The sequence below is a fragment of the Podarcis vaucheri genome (genome assembly GCF_965113315.1).
Source record: "Podarcis vaucheri genome assembly, chromosome: 5".
NCBI classification, from domain to species: Eukaryota; Metazoa; Chordata; class Lepidosauria; order Squamata; family Lacertidae; genus Podarcis; species Podarcis vaucheri.
In genome coordinates, this window is record NC_138763.1 from 85,154,087 (window position 1) to 85,166,657 (window position 12,571).

Here is a 12,571-nt window from a genome sequence, read left to right on the forward strand (position 1 = left end):
GGGTGTCATGGGCTTCTCTCTTCATGGAGACTCTCCTGGCACCAACTCTGTTTGTATTTTGTTTTACAGTGCTGGGTGAGGATCCTTCTTACTTTCCAAGTTTTTGAAATACAGAAAACCCCCTGATTTGCGCGGAGGTTGTGTTCCTGGCCCCCGTGCACGTCATAAGAGTGTGCATATGGACCCCCACCCATTATGCCCCATTATACCCCAGTTACACCCTCAGCCTACTCTCTTTCAGGTCCAAAAAGACCCACACATCAGCAGTTGCGTGTCGCTTGAAAGCACACAAAAATGTTCGACGCTCGTAGTTTCTCACAACCATTTAAATTCTTCTTGTGATTTTTTTTATTATTATTTCATGGCTGCCGGGATTTTCAGTCCACTTATTGTTATTTTAATATTTATTCATTTATTTATTATTTGACTTATACACTGCCCTATACCTGGAGGTCTCAGGGCAGTTCACAATAAGGCCACAACATATAAAATCAAACCAAATAACCCACCCCCCAAAAAGAAAATTCTAAAAGGGTGTTGATTGTCAATAAGATCAACCAAAGGCCTGGTTAAAAAGGAACATTTTTGCTTGGTGCCTAAAGGTGTATAATGAAGGTGCCAGGTGAACTTCCCTGGGGAGAGCATTCCACAGACAAGGAGCCACTGCAGAGAAGGCCCCGTTCTTGTGTTGCCACCCTCTGGACCTCTTGAGGAGGAGTCACATGAAGGAGGGCCTCAGAAGATGATCTCAGGAACTGGGTAGGTTCATATGGGAAGTGGCGGTCCTTGAGGTATTGCGGTCCTGATTTGACTGGGTGAACTGACATGAGAATATTCACCACAAAGGGAGAGACAGAAACGAGAACAACAACAACAATAATCAACAACAGTAATAGTGGCTGAAAATGCAAGGATCTCTTATTTTGCTGGGAGAGTTTCTTGTTGTAAAGTGAAAGGTCCTGCTAAAGAAAATTCTTGTTTTGTGTATGCGGATGATGACAGGGAGGACATGTCCTTTAGGAAGGGGTACGTATTGCAACTTTCTTGGGCTCCATGATCAGTGCAGATGGTGACAGCAGTCACGAAATTAAAAGACGCCTGCTCCTTGGGAGAAAGGCGATGGCAAACCTAGACAACATCTTAAAAAGCAGAGACATCACCTTGCCAACAAAGGTCCGTATAGTAAAAGCCATGGTTTTCCCAGTAGTGATGTATGGAAGTGAGAGCTGGACCATAAAGAAGGCTGATCGCCGAAGAATTGATGCTTTTGAATTATGGTGCTGGAGGAGACTCTTGAGAGTCCCATGGACTGCAAGAAGATCAAACCTCTCCATTCTGAAGGAAATCAGCCCTGAGTGCTCACTGGAAGGACAGATCGTGAAGCTGAGGCTCCAATACTTTGGCCACCTCATGAGAAGAGAGGACTCCCTGGAAAAGACCCTGATGTTGGGAAAGATGGAGGGCACAAGGAGAAGGGGACGACAGAGAATGAGATGGTTGGATGGTGTTCTTGAATCTACTAGCATGAGTTTGATCAAACTGCGGGAGGCAGTGGAGGACAGAAGTGCCTGGCGTGCTCTGGTCCATGGGGTCACGAAGAGTCGGACACGACTAAACGACTAAACAACAACAACAACACGTATTGCATTGTTACAGTAGACCTCAACTTTTTTGTTTCTGAACACACCAGCATTGCCATTGTTGGCATTTATGAACAAATGATCCCTCTGCCGATGTTGAGGAATTCAACTTTTCATCGGGCCCTGAGAGAATTTCCAGGTTAATGTACTTCTATAGGTGTGTGTGTTTCAAAATGGAAAAATGTGGTAAGCCTTTTTTTATTTTAACTCCTGCTTCTGCAGCTTCCCACTTCTGAGAGCTGTTTTTGTTTGGCTTTTACTCACTTGAAATTCAAATTCTAGCAACAATCTAGTCTGAGGACAAGTTCTGCATGACTTGAAAATTTACATGCCACATTGGCTGGTCCTAAATAGAGTTGAGTCAAAGTTACTAATAGGATTTATTTATTTTTGTAAACATTTTTGTTTATGCTGAACAGTTTTTCCCCTTTTGAGGATTCTTTTTTGCATTCCTAGCTAAAACATTATCATCATCACCATCATCATCACCATCATTGCTAAATTTAGGGTTGACATATCTCCAGGTTGACAGCAGTGTCCAGGTAGAAATCTGTTAAACATCTGTGAAAAACTGGATGTATAGCAGCCCAGGTCAATAACTTTGGGCAAAAAGTTGTCCGGATTTTCACTGTTTGAAATATGGCAACCCTAGCTAAATCACTCTTTCTTGGCCTCTCAGTGGTGTCAAACAGTCAAATCCAATTGGCTGTATAATGTCACGACCATACATGATGTCATCCAACCAGGAAGAGGTAGGAGCCAGGGCAAGCCAGGGCACTGAACCTGCTCCATTGGGAACACAGAGAATGGCCCAAAGGGTGCTTATATGACGTTGTTTTTACTGCTATCCATAGGGGATTTTTTTTCAGCTGGAGCTCACAGGAACTCATTCCTGGCACCTCTCAGATGTGGGCCATTGCTGTTCTAAGTTCTGCCAGGAAGAGTTGCTTTGCTCACTAGGACTGGCCACCTGAGCTGTCTTGTTTCTTTGAATAAAGAGTTAACTTCACTGACGCCATGTGAGTTCTTGCTAACCTGCGGCTGACAGGGGTGTGGCTGAGGAAAGTCCAGAGGAAAGAGAGTTTCAGAGGGCTGCATCTGACCCCTAAATCTGAGCTTCCTCACCCCGGAATCTGGTGTTCATCATGTACTGGCAATGGCCAAAGTTCTTCCATCTTGACTTTGTTAAATATAATTATTCCCCACCAAAATTCGAAAACAAGCCCCCAAACCCAGTTCTAAAATGTGGATACTGTTGCACTCACAATGATGAGACTGTCATTTTATTATCTCATGCTCCGTCATTTTTGTGAGTTTCATTGTCAATGCGAGTATCCAACCAAGTGGTTTCCAAATGCCCCTTCTAGCCGGCTGTGGTCCCCTGCCCTGTTGTTGCTCCCTTCCCTTTCCCAAAACTTACCTAGCAGTGGAAGGAACAACAACAATATCAGAGAGACTTCCATTCTTCCCTCCTTCCCTGATGTTTGGAATGTTGCTACAACAGCAATGCCCCAGGGTGTAAGGAAATACAGAGACACAAGGTACATGAATCCTCAATATGGTACCCAGAAAACAACATCTCCCAGAATCCTCAGTGTCTAGAATGCTGCCATTGCCAAGCGGAAATGGAAGGGGGTTGTGGTATCCACCAACTGATTACAAGTTACGCTTGAACTTCCTTGGGGTTTGGTCTTTGCTCCTAATTAGTTGAGAAGCAAACTTCAACCTCAAACTTTATGATGCCCCCCAACATTTCTGAACTTAGGCACCAGGACTAAGGCCACAATAGATACATATAATAGAAACAAGAGCAACTGGCATTTCTTGACTCCATTGATCCTACAAAGAGATTGCTGCTCTTTCTCTGCACAATGGCCACCTTGCCCTGCCTGAGCAGGGAGAAGCATATTGCTGTTGCTAGGATACCCAAGGACTCATCCTCCAATCATCAACAATGGGAAGTTGCTGGATGCTGTGGGCTCTGCAGTTGCCTAGCAGCAGCAACAACTTGTTTTTCTTCATCCCCTGGACCTGACAGTAGCCAAGAAGATTGAAAGTGCCGGTCTACCAGAGGCGATATCTGTAGCATGCTGGGTAAGTAATGAGAAAGGGGGCAGTGAATGCTCTGAGACGAGTTGGTGCTGCAGAGTGCTCTTTTTAAAAGTAAGGAGGAAGGGGCAGTGGCAACACTGGATCATGCTCAGGAGACAGTGCAGAATAATGGCATGTGGTGCGCAGAGCATCCCTAATGGGTAAGGTTGGACTTGGCACTGTAACGAATTGCAATTAAGGCATTCAGCTGATCTTTCCCTCCTATCATCTTACAGAACTGACTCCCAGAGTAATTCCTCTCTCTTTCTCTTCTCTTCTCTCTCTTTTAAATATAGAAACACAAATAAAACCTTATTCAATCAGGAAAGTATTCAAAACTCATAACAAATAATTGCTGCATGACAAAGTGAAATTGTTCTCCAAAGTGAGTCCCTCAACAGCAGTCTGTCTCCCCTCCTCCAACTTTCTTTCTTTTTTTACAGCCAAATAAAAGGAACAGATGTTAACAGACTTCTGCCAAAATTTCCATGAGCCCCATAGGCAGAGGGAGCAACTGAGTTGAGATGTCGCCATGGCAGAGTTTAATTCCAAAACTAATAAACAAACACAGGAAAACAATTAAAAAATGAAGTCCACAGGATGAATGCTGTGAAAATTGGCAGAGGGGATTTTTTTTGCATCTTTTTTTTGTTTCAGCAATACCTTCCAAGGTCCTCTCTGTTATAATGCTTTGAAAAGAGAAATAATTATTGCTTTTTTCCCCCTGGATGAAATTCACTCTTACCTTTAGTGGAGATTTATAATTATTTCAAGGTGTTCTTTGCATAGCCAGTGGCTACTCAGCCTGATTGCTATGTTCTACCTCCACGGTTGGAGACTCTATGCTTCTCAATGCCAGTTTCTGGAAACCAGAGAAGGGGGGAGCATTCTTGGGCCTAGGTCCTGCTTGTGGGCTCCCCACACACATCTGGTTGACCACTGTGCAAACAGGAAGCTGGACTAGATGGGCTACTAGCTGGATCCAGCAGGACTCTTCTTGATGCTCTTACGTTTTTAGAAATAACATGGCAGGGCTGGCCCAAGACATTTTAGCACCCTAGGTGGACCAGGGAAGAAGGGGTGAGGGAAGAGCTACATGTGACTCATGTGAGTGAAAAGTGGCATACAGTGGTACCTCAGGTTAAGTACTTAATTCGTTCCAGAGGTCTGTTCTTAACCTGAAACTGTTCTTAACCTGAAGCACCACTTTAGCTAATGGGGCCTCCTGCTGCTGTTGCGCCGCCGGAGCATGGTTTCTGTTCTTATCCTGAAGCAAAGTTCTTAACCTGAAGCACTATTTCTGGGTTAACAGAGTGTGTAACCTGAAGCGTATGTAACCTGAAGCATATGTAACCCGAGGTACCTCTGTACAAATATAATAAATGAACATGAATGAATTGGGAACAAGGCGGTGAAGGAAGATTGACCTTGGAATCTGCTGCCCCAGTGAATCGCGCTGCCTGAGGCAGTTACCTCACCTTGCCTTATAGGTGGACTGGCCCTTCACCCCCACCATCCTCTCTCTGTTGTGTCTGCACATGTGTATGGTGTCTCTAGAATAAAAAGTTGCACAGGATAAAGATCCCAAATGAATAAATAGAGTGGATGGTGACCATAGCTGTCAACTGTCCCTTATTTGGTGGGAAACTCCCTTATCCCAGCACTGTTTCCCGCTGCTGTCCCAGATTGATGATGTCCTGTAAATTTCCCGGGTTCCAAAGGAAGCAGCTCCTCTCCCTGCCGGCCAGGGAGGAGGGAGGCTCCAACCGTCTTGCTTGGCTGCGTTGCTCACCCAATAAGGAGTCTAAAAACAACTGGGGGGTGGAGCTTGCATGCCTTGTGCCCGGCCACGTTGCCTGGGGACTCGCCTTTGCTCAGCACTTCCCAGCGGAGAGGTGACGGTGGTTTTCCTTGCTGCATCCCCTTTGCTGGGTTGCTGCGCTGTGGGAACCACCGCTTGAGGCTTCGTTTGGCTGCTGGCTGGGCTTTCTGCCTTTGGCTCGGAGGGGCTCAGAAGTTGAACATACCTGTGTCCGGAATCGGATGGATACGTCATCGACGGCCCACTCACCCTTGCCAGGGAAAAGGTCTGTCTGGAGCAGGGGCACATGGTGGGGGGAAAGAAAAGGTGATCTCATCGGAGGGGGGGCTTTTGGATTTGTTTTGGAGGCTCCTTCGATTGACTGTTATGGGGGGAAAGAAAGGAACTGGTTGACTAAAATGGTGGGTGATGATCTTGTGGCGAGGGGGTGGAGGCTGTGTGTGTGTGGCTAGTTAATGCAAGCTGATCCCTTATTTTGGCTGCTGATCCCTTATTTTCAAATCTGTAAGTTGACAGCTATGATGGTGACCCTTAGAACTGGTGGTGCTACCGGCCACTCCCACCAGTCTGTTTCATACAAGCAAAACCTGCTGCTTTACTACAAGAGAAGTGGCCTTCACAGCTAGTAATACTCCTGAAATGTGGCAAAGGACTGTAAGAAGGGCTATGGCAATGAGGGAACTTGCCTCTAATTGCCCCAGGCTGTGCTTTCCAACCTATTCCTAGTCACTCCCTCCCTGTGTTTCCTTCCTTCCTTCCAGCTCTCGGTACAACTCACAATGAATGGAAATCAGTAAACGGTTCCCTTTATTATTTCCTTCTCCATGTCTCTCCCCTGCCCCTCCAACTCCAGGCCACGTTTACTTGCCAAACAACACCCACTTTCTGTCCAATAGCGCTCTTGAGAGAAAATGGCCAAGTTGACTTGTAGGAAGCAGAACTGGCCATCAAACAGTGAGCGAGAATGGTGTTGAGCAAGGAAAGGATGAAGCAGATACAAATCACTGCCCCATGAGACTGCCATTATTTCACATGCATGTGCGCTGAAGATCGGGCATTAAAGTTCATTCCTTCGGCCAGTAAAGGGTTGCAGAAATCAACAAATGAGCCTGTGCAAAAATGAATGTGTTTGGTGCTTGGCGCATTCAAATTCAGATTCCCCTTCCCCTTTATGCAGTCACTCACTTCCTCACTTATCCCTTAATTCCTTTTTCGCTTTGCACACACAGACATTTGTGTACACATTTCATTCTCTTTCCTTTTTCTCGATATACACACCCACATTAATCTCTTTACACAATTAATGTTGTAATCTTCCTTTCTGTCCCTTGCGGCATAATCCTATGCATGTTTACTCAGAAGTATGTACTTTTAAGTTCAATGAGATTTTCTCCGGAGCAAGAATATATAGTACTGGGGGGAAACAGGGACAGTATCTCACATGTCTTTATTTTATTACATTTACATTCCAGCTAGGGTTAGAGGATAAGCAAACTGCTCAAATTCATACCTCTTGGTCTGGGACATAACTATCATTCAGATATTGTGTTTCTTTGAATTTTACAAAACTGTATTCAGCTAAATATATATATATTAATGCCAGAATGCATTAGAAGTGTGTATATTAGGATAAAATACATTTAGAAATGCATACATTGCGATTAAATAGGAAGTTATATGTGAATTTTCATATAGGTTTTTTCAAGTTAACATATTACCTGGTTAATACAGGGATGTGGTAGAATTGATTTATGAACAAATTCAATCAAAACTGACACAGGCTTGAAATAAACTGGTCCATTCATCCCTAATCCTATCTCTCCTATTTCTCCATGAAAATAGGGACGTCCCATTCCATAATGATAATTTTACTATTCATACCCCACACGTCGTACTGGCTTGCCTCAGCCACTCTGGGCAGCTTCAACATATATTAAAACGTGAAAAAACACACTATATATATAGCTGTTCCAGTAACAAGAAGCCGAAAGCACCAGCCTGAAGATGACGAGTGAGACCTCGTCGAAACGTCGCCCAGACACCCCGACTCTTACACGGGAAGACACCCGAAGACACCAAAACCTGCATTCCTGTACCCGTGAAAATCTACGAAAGCATATATATATATATATATATATATATATGCAGGTTTTGGTGTCTTCGGGTGTCTTCCCGTGTAAGAGTCGGGGTGTCTGGGCGACGTTTCGACGAGGTCTCACTCGTCATCTTCAGGCTGGTGCTTTCGGCTTCTTGTTACTGGAACAGAGCAGAATCTGGTGTTTGAGTTCCTATAAATACTGTTGAGGGGTGTGGTGTATAGCCTCCAACGTTCTGGGCAGAGAGGAAGTTCCTAGATTAGTGTGCCTTTTCTTCTTTTGTTCCTTAATTACTTGAGGGATATCTTGAGTGATTTCATGAGTGATATTCTGAATACCACTGGGTATTCAGAATATCACTCATGAAATCACTCAAGATATCCCTCAAGTAATTAAGGAACAAAAGAAGAAAAGGCACACTAATCTAGGAACTTCCTCTCTGCCCAGAACGTTGGAGGCTATACACCACACCCCTCAACAGTATTTATAGGAACTCAAACACCAGATTCTGCTCTGTTCCAGTAACAAGAAGCCGAAAGCACCAGCCTGAAGATGACGAGTGAGACCTCGTCGAAACGTCGCCCAGACACCCTGACTCTTACACGGGAAGACACCCGAAGACACCAAAACCTGCATTCCTGTACCCGTGAAAATCTACGAAAGCATATATATATATATATATATATATCCCTTCCCTGTACAGGATTGCCTTCAGATGGCTTGGGGGTTAGGTAACTCCATACCCTCCAATGAAAATAAGGTAAAGGTAAAGGGACCCCTGACCATTAGGTCCAGTTGCGGACGACTCTGGAGTTGCAACGCTCATCTCGCTTTATTGGCCAAGGGAGCCGGTGTACAGCTTCCGGGTCATGTGGCCAGCATGACTAAGCCGCTTCTGGCGAACCAGAGCAGTGCACCGAAATGTCGTTTACCTTCCCGCCGGAGCGGTACCTATTTATCTACTTGCACTTTGACGTGCTTTCGAACTGCTAGGTTGGCAGGAGCAGGGACTGAACAATGGGAGCTCACCCTGTCGTGGGGATTCAAACTGCCGACCTTCTGATTGGCAAGTCCTAGCTCTGTGCACAGCGCCACCTGCGTCCCTCTTAATGAAAATAGGGACATCCTAAGAAATAGTGGGACATTCCGGGATCAAGTCAGAAACTGGCACAACTTCTCTACATCAGGGACTTCCCTGGAAAATAGGGACACTTGGGGGGGGGGCTTGCAAAGTAACGCAGGAGTTGCTGCAAGTGCTTCTTTTGTCAATAAAGACTTTGCTATCAAATGTGTACCTTCCTTAGCTGGGGTGGCTCAGCGCATGCATGGAAACAGTTCATAACAACCAGTCAAGCTTCCCCACAACACCCACTCAAACGAAAAGAAAGAGAACGATTCATCATCTCTAATGGGAACTGTACAAGTACAGCTTCATTTCATTCACGGATCTGTAGACAAGCCTGGAAATCTAACAATGGCACAGACGGTTCTCGGTGTCTGCAGAGACAGCCTTTACATGCAGACATTTGACACACTTGAAGGGAGTCTATGCGAGAAATGAAGTGGTTGCGCCCTCGAGCTCTGTGCCTGCTCCTTCCCATTCCCCTCGACACACACACACACCTCAAACCAGATGTTCTCCACCCTCACTGATACCCTTTTGCCTCCCCTTCCCGCAAACTGCATCCTGTTTCAGTGTTTACTATCCATATGGGCAAAACACACACGCACACATAAATACTAGGCATAAATCTTTATATATACAGCATAATATCGAGATCTCTCCAAGGAAGGCATCCTGTTAGCCTCTAAATCTATTTCTTTTAATCTAATCTTCATCTGTAATGGTTTTTCTGGCTGCAACCCGAACGGAAACAACTTGGCAGGTGGGAAAGAATGAAAACATTCGAGGTTTGTTTCGAAAGGTTTTCCCAGGGAAGGCTGGCGTTTCTAGTTTCCACCAGCATGGCAGCACCTGCAAAGCCCATGAAATACGGCAGGCGCCTGGGACTTGACCCTGCGATGCGAGCCAAGAATCATACAGATGGGAACTCACTAAAACCCGAACATAAAGATGTCAGGAGCACCTTAAAACCATTTAAAAATGGCAGGATTGAGAGCTGGATTAGATACAATAGCAGGCAATCAGATGGGGGAAGGGACAGGAAGCTTTTTAAAAGCAAAAATGGGGTGTGCAGAAGTAGGGAGATGTGCCCTTTTCACCCCCAAGAGAAAATGCATGGAGCTGAGTTCTAATGATAATGATAATGATAATGATAATGATAATGATAATGATAATAATTTTATTATTTATACCCCATGCATCTGGCTGGGTTTCCCCAGCCACTCTGGGTGGCTTACAGCACATAAAAAATTGTAAAACATTAGACATTTAAAATTTCCCAATACAGGGTTGCCTTCAGGTGTCTTCTAAAAGTCAGATAGTTCTTTATTTCCTTGACATCTGATAGGAGGGCGTTCCATAGGGAATGTGCCACTACTGAGAAGGCCCTCTGCCTAGTTCCCTGTAACCTCACTTCTCACGTTGAGGGAACTGCCAGAAGACCCTTGGAGCTCGACCTCAGTGTCCAGGCTGAATGAACAGGGTGGAGACGCTACTTCAGGTACATTTTTACTTTATAGGAGTGGTGTGAATGTTTCTCTTACCTGGCTCTGACCCACATCACTCGTGTCCTGTTAGATTGGGGGAGATCACAAGGGAGCTGCTGATAATTCACCAAATGCCAGTGTCACTCCACACAGAGGAAGGTCGTGGTGATGGGGTAGGGTGTAAACATGGTGTTTTCCTCCCCCCTTTGCATCAGCTGGATCCATAAGAGAAGCAGCATCTACACATCTGCAAGTATTGGAAGAAATTGTTTAGGGTCTGCATTGGCTCCAAAAATCCATTCCCCACATGTCCCAATGGTCTTACTCAGTGTTTTTTTTCTGGGGGGGGGTGCATACCCCTAAACATTTTGTGAATCTAAGTTTGGCCTCATTGAGGGGTAATATTTCAATATGAGTAGGAAAATAAGAGTACCCCTAAACATTTTTTATGGGGGAAAGCACTGCTCTTTCTGCTTCACAGGGATACTCTGAGAAGAAACTAGGTGCACAGGTCAAAAGTAGTTTGCATGCTAACATGCGGCATCAACAGAGCAGGCCAGATCCAGCACCCAGTGGCCTTAAAGGTAAAGGTAAAGGTACCCCTGCCCGTATGGGCCAGTCTTGACAGACTCTGGGGTTGTGCGCCCATCTCACTCAAGAGGCCAGGGGCCAGCGCTGTCCGGAGACACTTCCGGGTCACGTGGCCAGCGTGACATCGCTGCTCTGGCGAGCCTGCACCAGCGCAGCACACGGAAACGCCGTTTACCTTCCCGCTATAAAGCGGTACCTATTTATCTACTTGCACCCGGGGGTGCTTTCGAACTGCTAGGTTGGCAGGCGCTGGGACCGAACAACGGGAGCGCACCCCGCCGCGGGGATTCGAACCGCCAACCTTTCGATCGGCAAGTCCTAGGCGCTGAGGCTTTTACCCACAGCGCCACCCGCGTCCCTTACCCAGTGGCCTTACTAAATGTTAAATAAGCTACAGTGAAATTGATATTTCCCATGAATAAGTAGTCCTTCATTGAAAAAAGGTCCCCCACTCGTGTATTAAAAGCTCTATCAGGTCAACTCCACCGTTCTCTCCCCACCAACTAGCCCCCTTGACTTCCCATCAATTCTGGAAGTTACAGAGCAATAGTCCTTGTGGGGCCATTTTGTCGGTTTTTAGTAATTTTAGTAAAAGAATAAAAGCAGAATTCCCTGGATGCCTTGATCCACGTTTGGGGCAAGTCCTTTTTTGGTGAGAGAGACCCAGCAGAGATTTAAAATCACAAAACATGCAGCAAAGTAAAGCATGGAAATATAGACTGTTAGGGCTTTAAAATATTCCCTTTTAAGTTTCTTTCAAAGTTTTCCACTTCCCTTAGCGTGGAAAGAGAAGAACTCTTCAAAGGTCAGATTAGTGTGCTTTTCCATACAGTAGCCAAAAAGACAGGCAGTATAACTTAGTTTCAAAAATGGTAAGAGTTTCTAAATCATTTGCATAGAAACACAAAGATGGCTTGCTAAAACCATGCGGTCTGGGCTTGGAGCAACCAACACAGAAAGCCTTACTGGTTGGTTCACATGATGGGAAAGTGGGAGAACAAAGAATTTGGTAACCCTTCCTCCCATGGTGAGGGTGTGTGACTTAGCTAAGCCTGGCAGGACAGCTTACTCTCTGGTCTTAACCCCTTCATGCATTAAATAGAAGCATGTTGGTTATATGAGGCCCAAAGAATCCTGGGAACTGTAGTTTATTCCTTGCAGCACACTTCACAAACTACTGTTCCTAGGATTCTTGAGGTCCATGCTTTAAATGCATGGTGTCTATAAACGTTTCATAGCTCTTGTTGACCACTGCACATGATCAGTTCTTGCTAGGCTGCTTGGGGAAGGGTTGCAAATTTTGATGTTTTGGGGAGGGTGGCATTCACCATCTGAATTCATTATCGCAGGGTGTTGTTACTTAGATTATAATTCAGGGTGTGTGTTCTGTAACTGTACATCCCTTCTTGCTTGATGGTCCCAACTCTATTATAGAGCTCAGCCATTCAGAATAAGTTCGGTTTTGCAGCAAAACACATTGGTCCATGAAACATGGATGTTGATTGTCCTCAATATTAAAGATTAACTTTTTTTTTATTTAAAAATTGGGCACAATCTAGCTAAAGGGAAGCAATTTCCAGCCCCATTGTTTTCATTGCACGAAATATATGTATTTGCTGAACTTTCCACTTGAAAACATTGAGCCTACATAACTCCAGCAGGATTGTGCATGGAATTTTCTTTTAAGGTTGGAAAGTTGGGACATAATGTGTTAAATGACG

The 12,571-nt window shown here is 45.0% G+C and overlaps 1 protein-coding gene and 1 long non-coding RNA gene across 8 annotated transcripts in view; one reads left to right on the plus strand and one right to left on the minus strand.

Annotated features, from left to right (window-relative positions):
- Nucleotides 1-2,462: 2,462 nt before the first annotated feature.
- Nucleotides 2,463-3,153, minus strand: LOC309532395. Its single transcript, XR_014219842.1, has 2 exons — nt 3,061-3,153; nt 2,463-2,696 (listed from the first exon to the last, which is right to left on the minus strand). It is a non-coding gene; the product is annotated as an uncharacterized lncRNA (long non-coding RNA).
- Nucleotides 3,154-3,630: 477 nt separating this feature from the next.
- The window catches only part of LOC309533614 (uncharacterized protein), a 46,036-nt gene continuing 37,095 nt past the window's right edge, over nt 3,631-12,571 (plus strand). For 4 of the 7 annotated variants that reach the window (XR_014220313.1, XR_014220314.1, XR_014220316.1 and 1 more), the window contains exon 1: nt 3,631-3,734. Coding sequence is in view for 1 of the 7 variants with exons in the window: in XM_082225156.1 (XP_082081282.1) it covers nt 3,728-3,734 (7 nt within the window). In the remaining 6 variants the exon portion in view is untranslated. Of the gene's footprint in view, nt 3,735-4,174; nt 4,319-4,749; nt 4,839-6,406; nt 6,999-12,571 lie in introns of those variants that run through there. The other 3 variants (XR_014220317.1, XR_014220315.1, XR_014220318.1) reach the window with 3 other exon arrangements.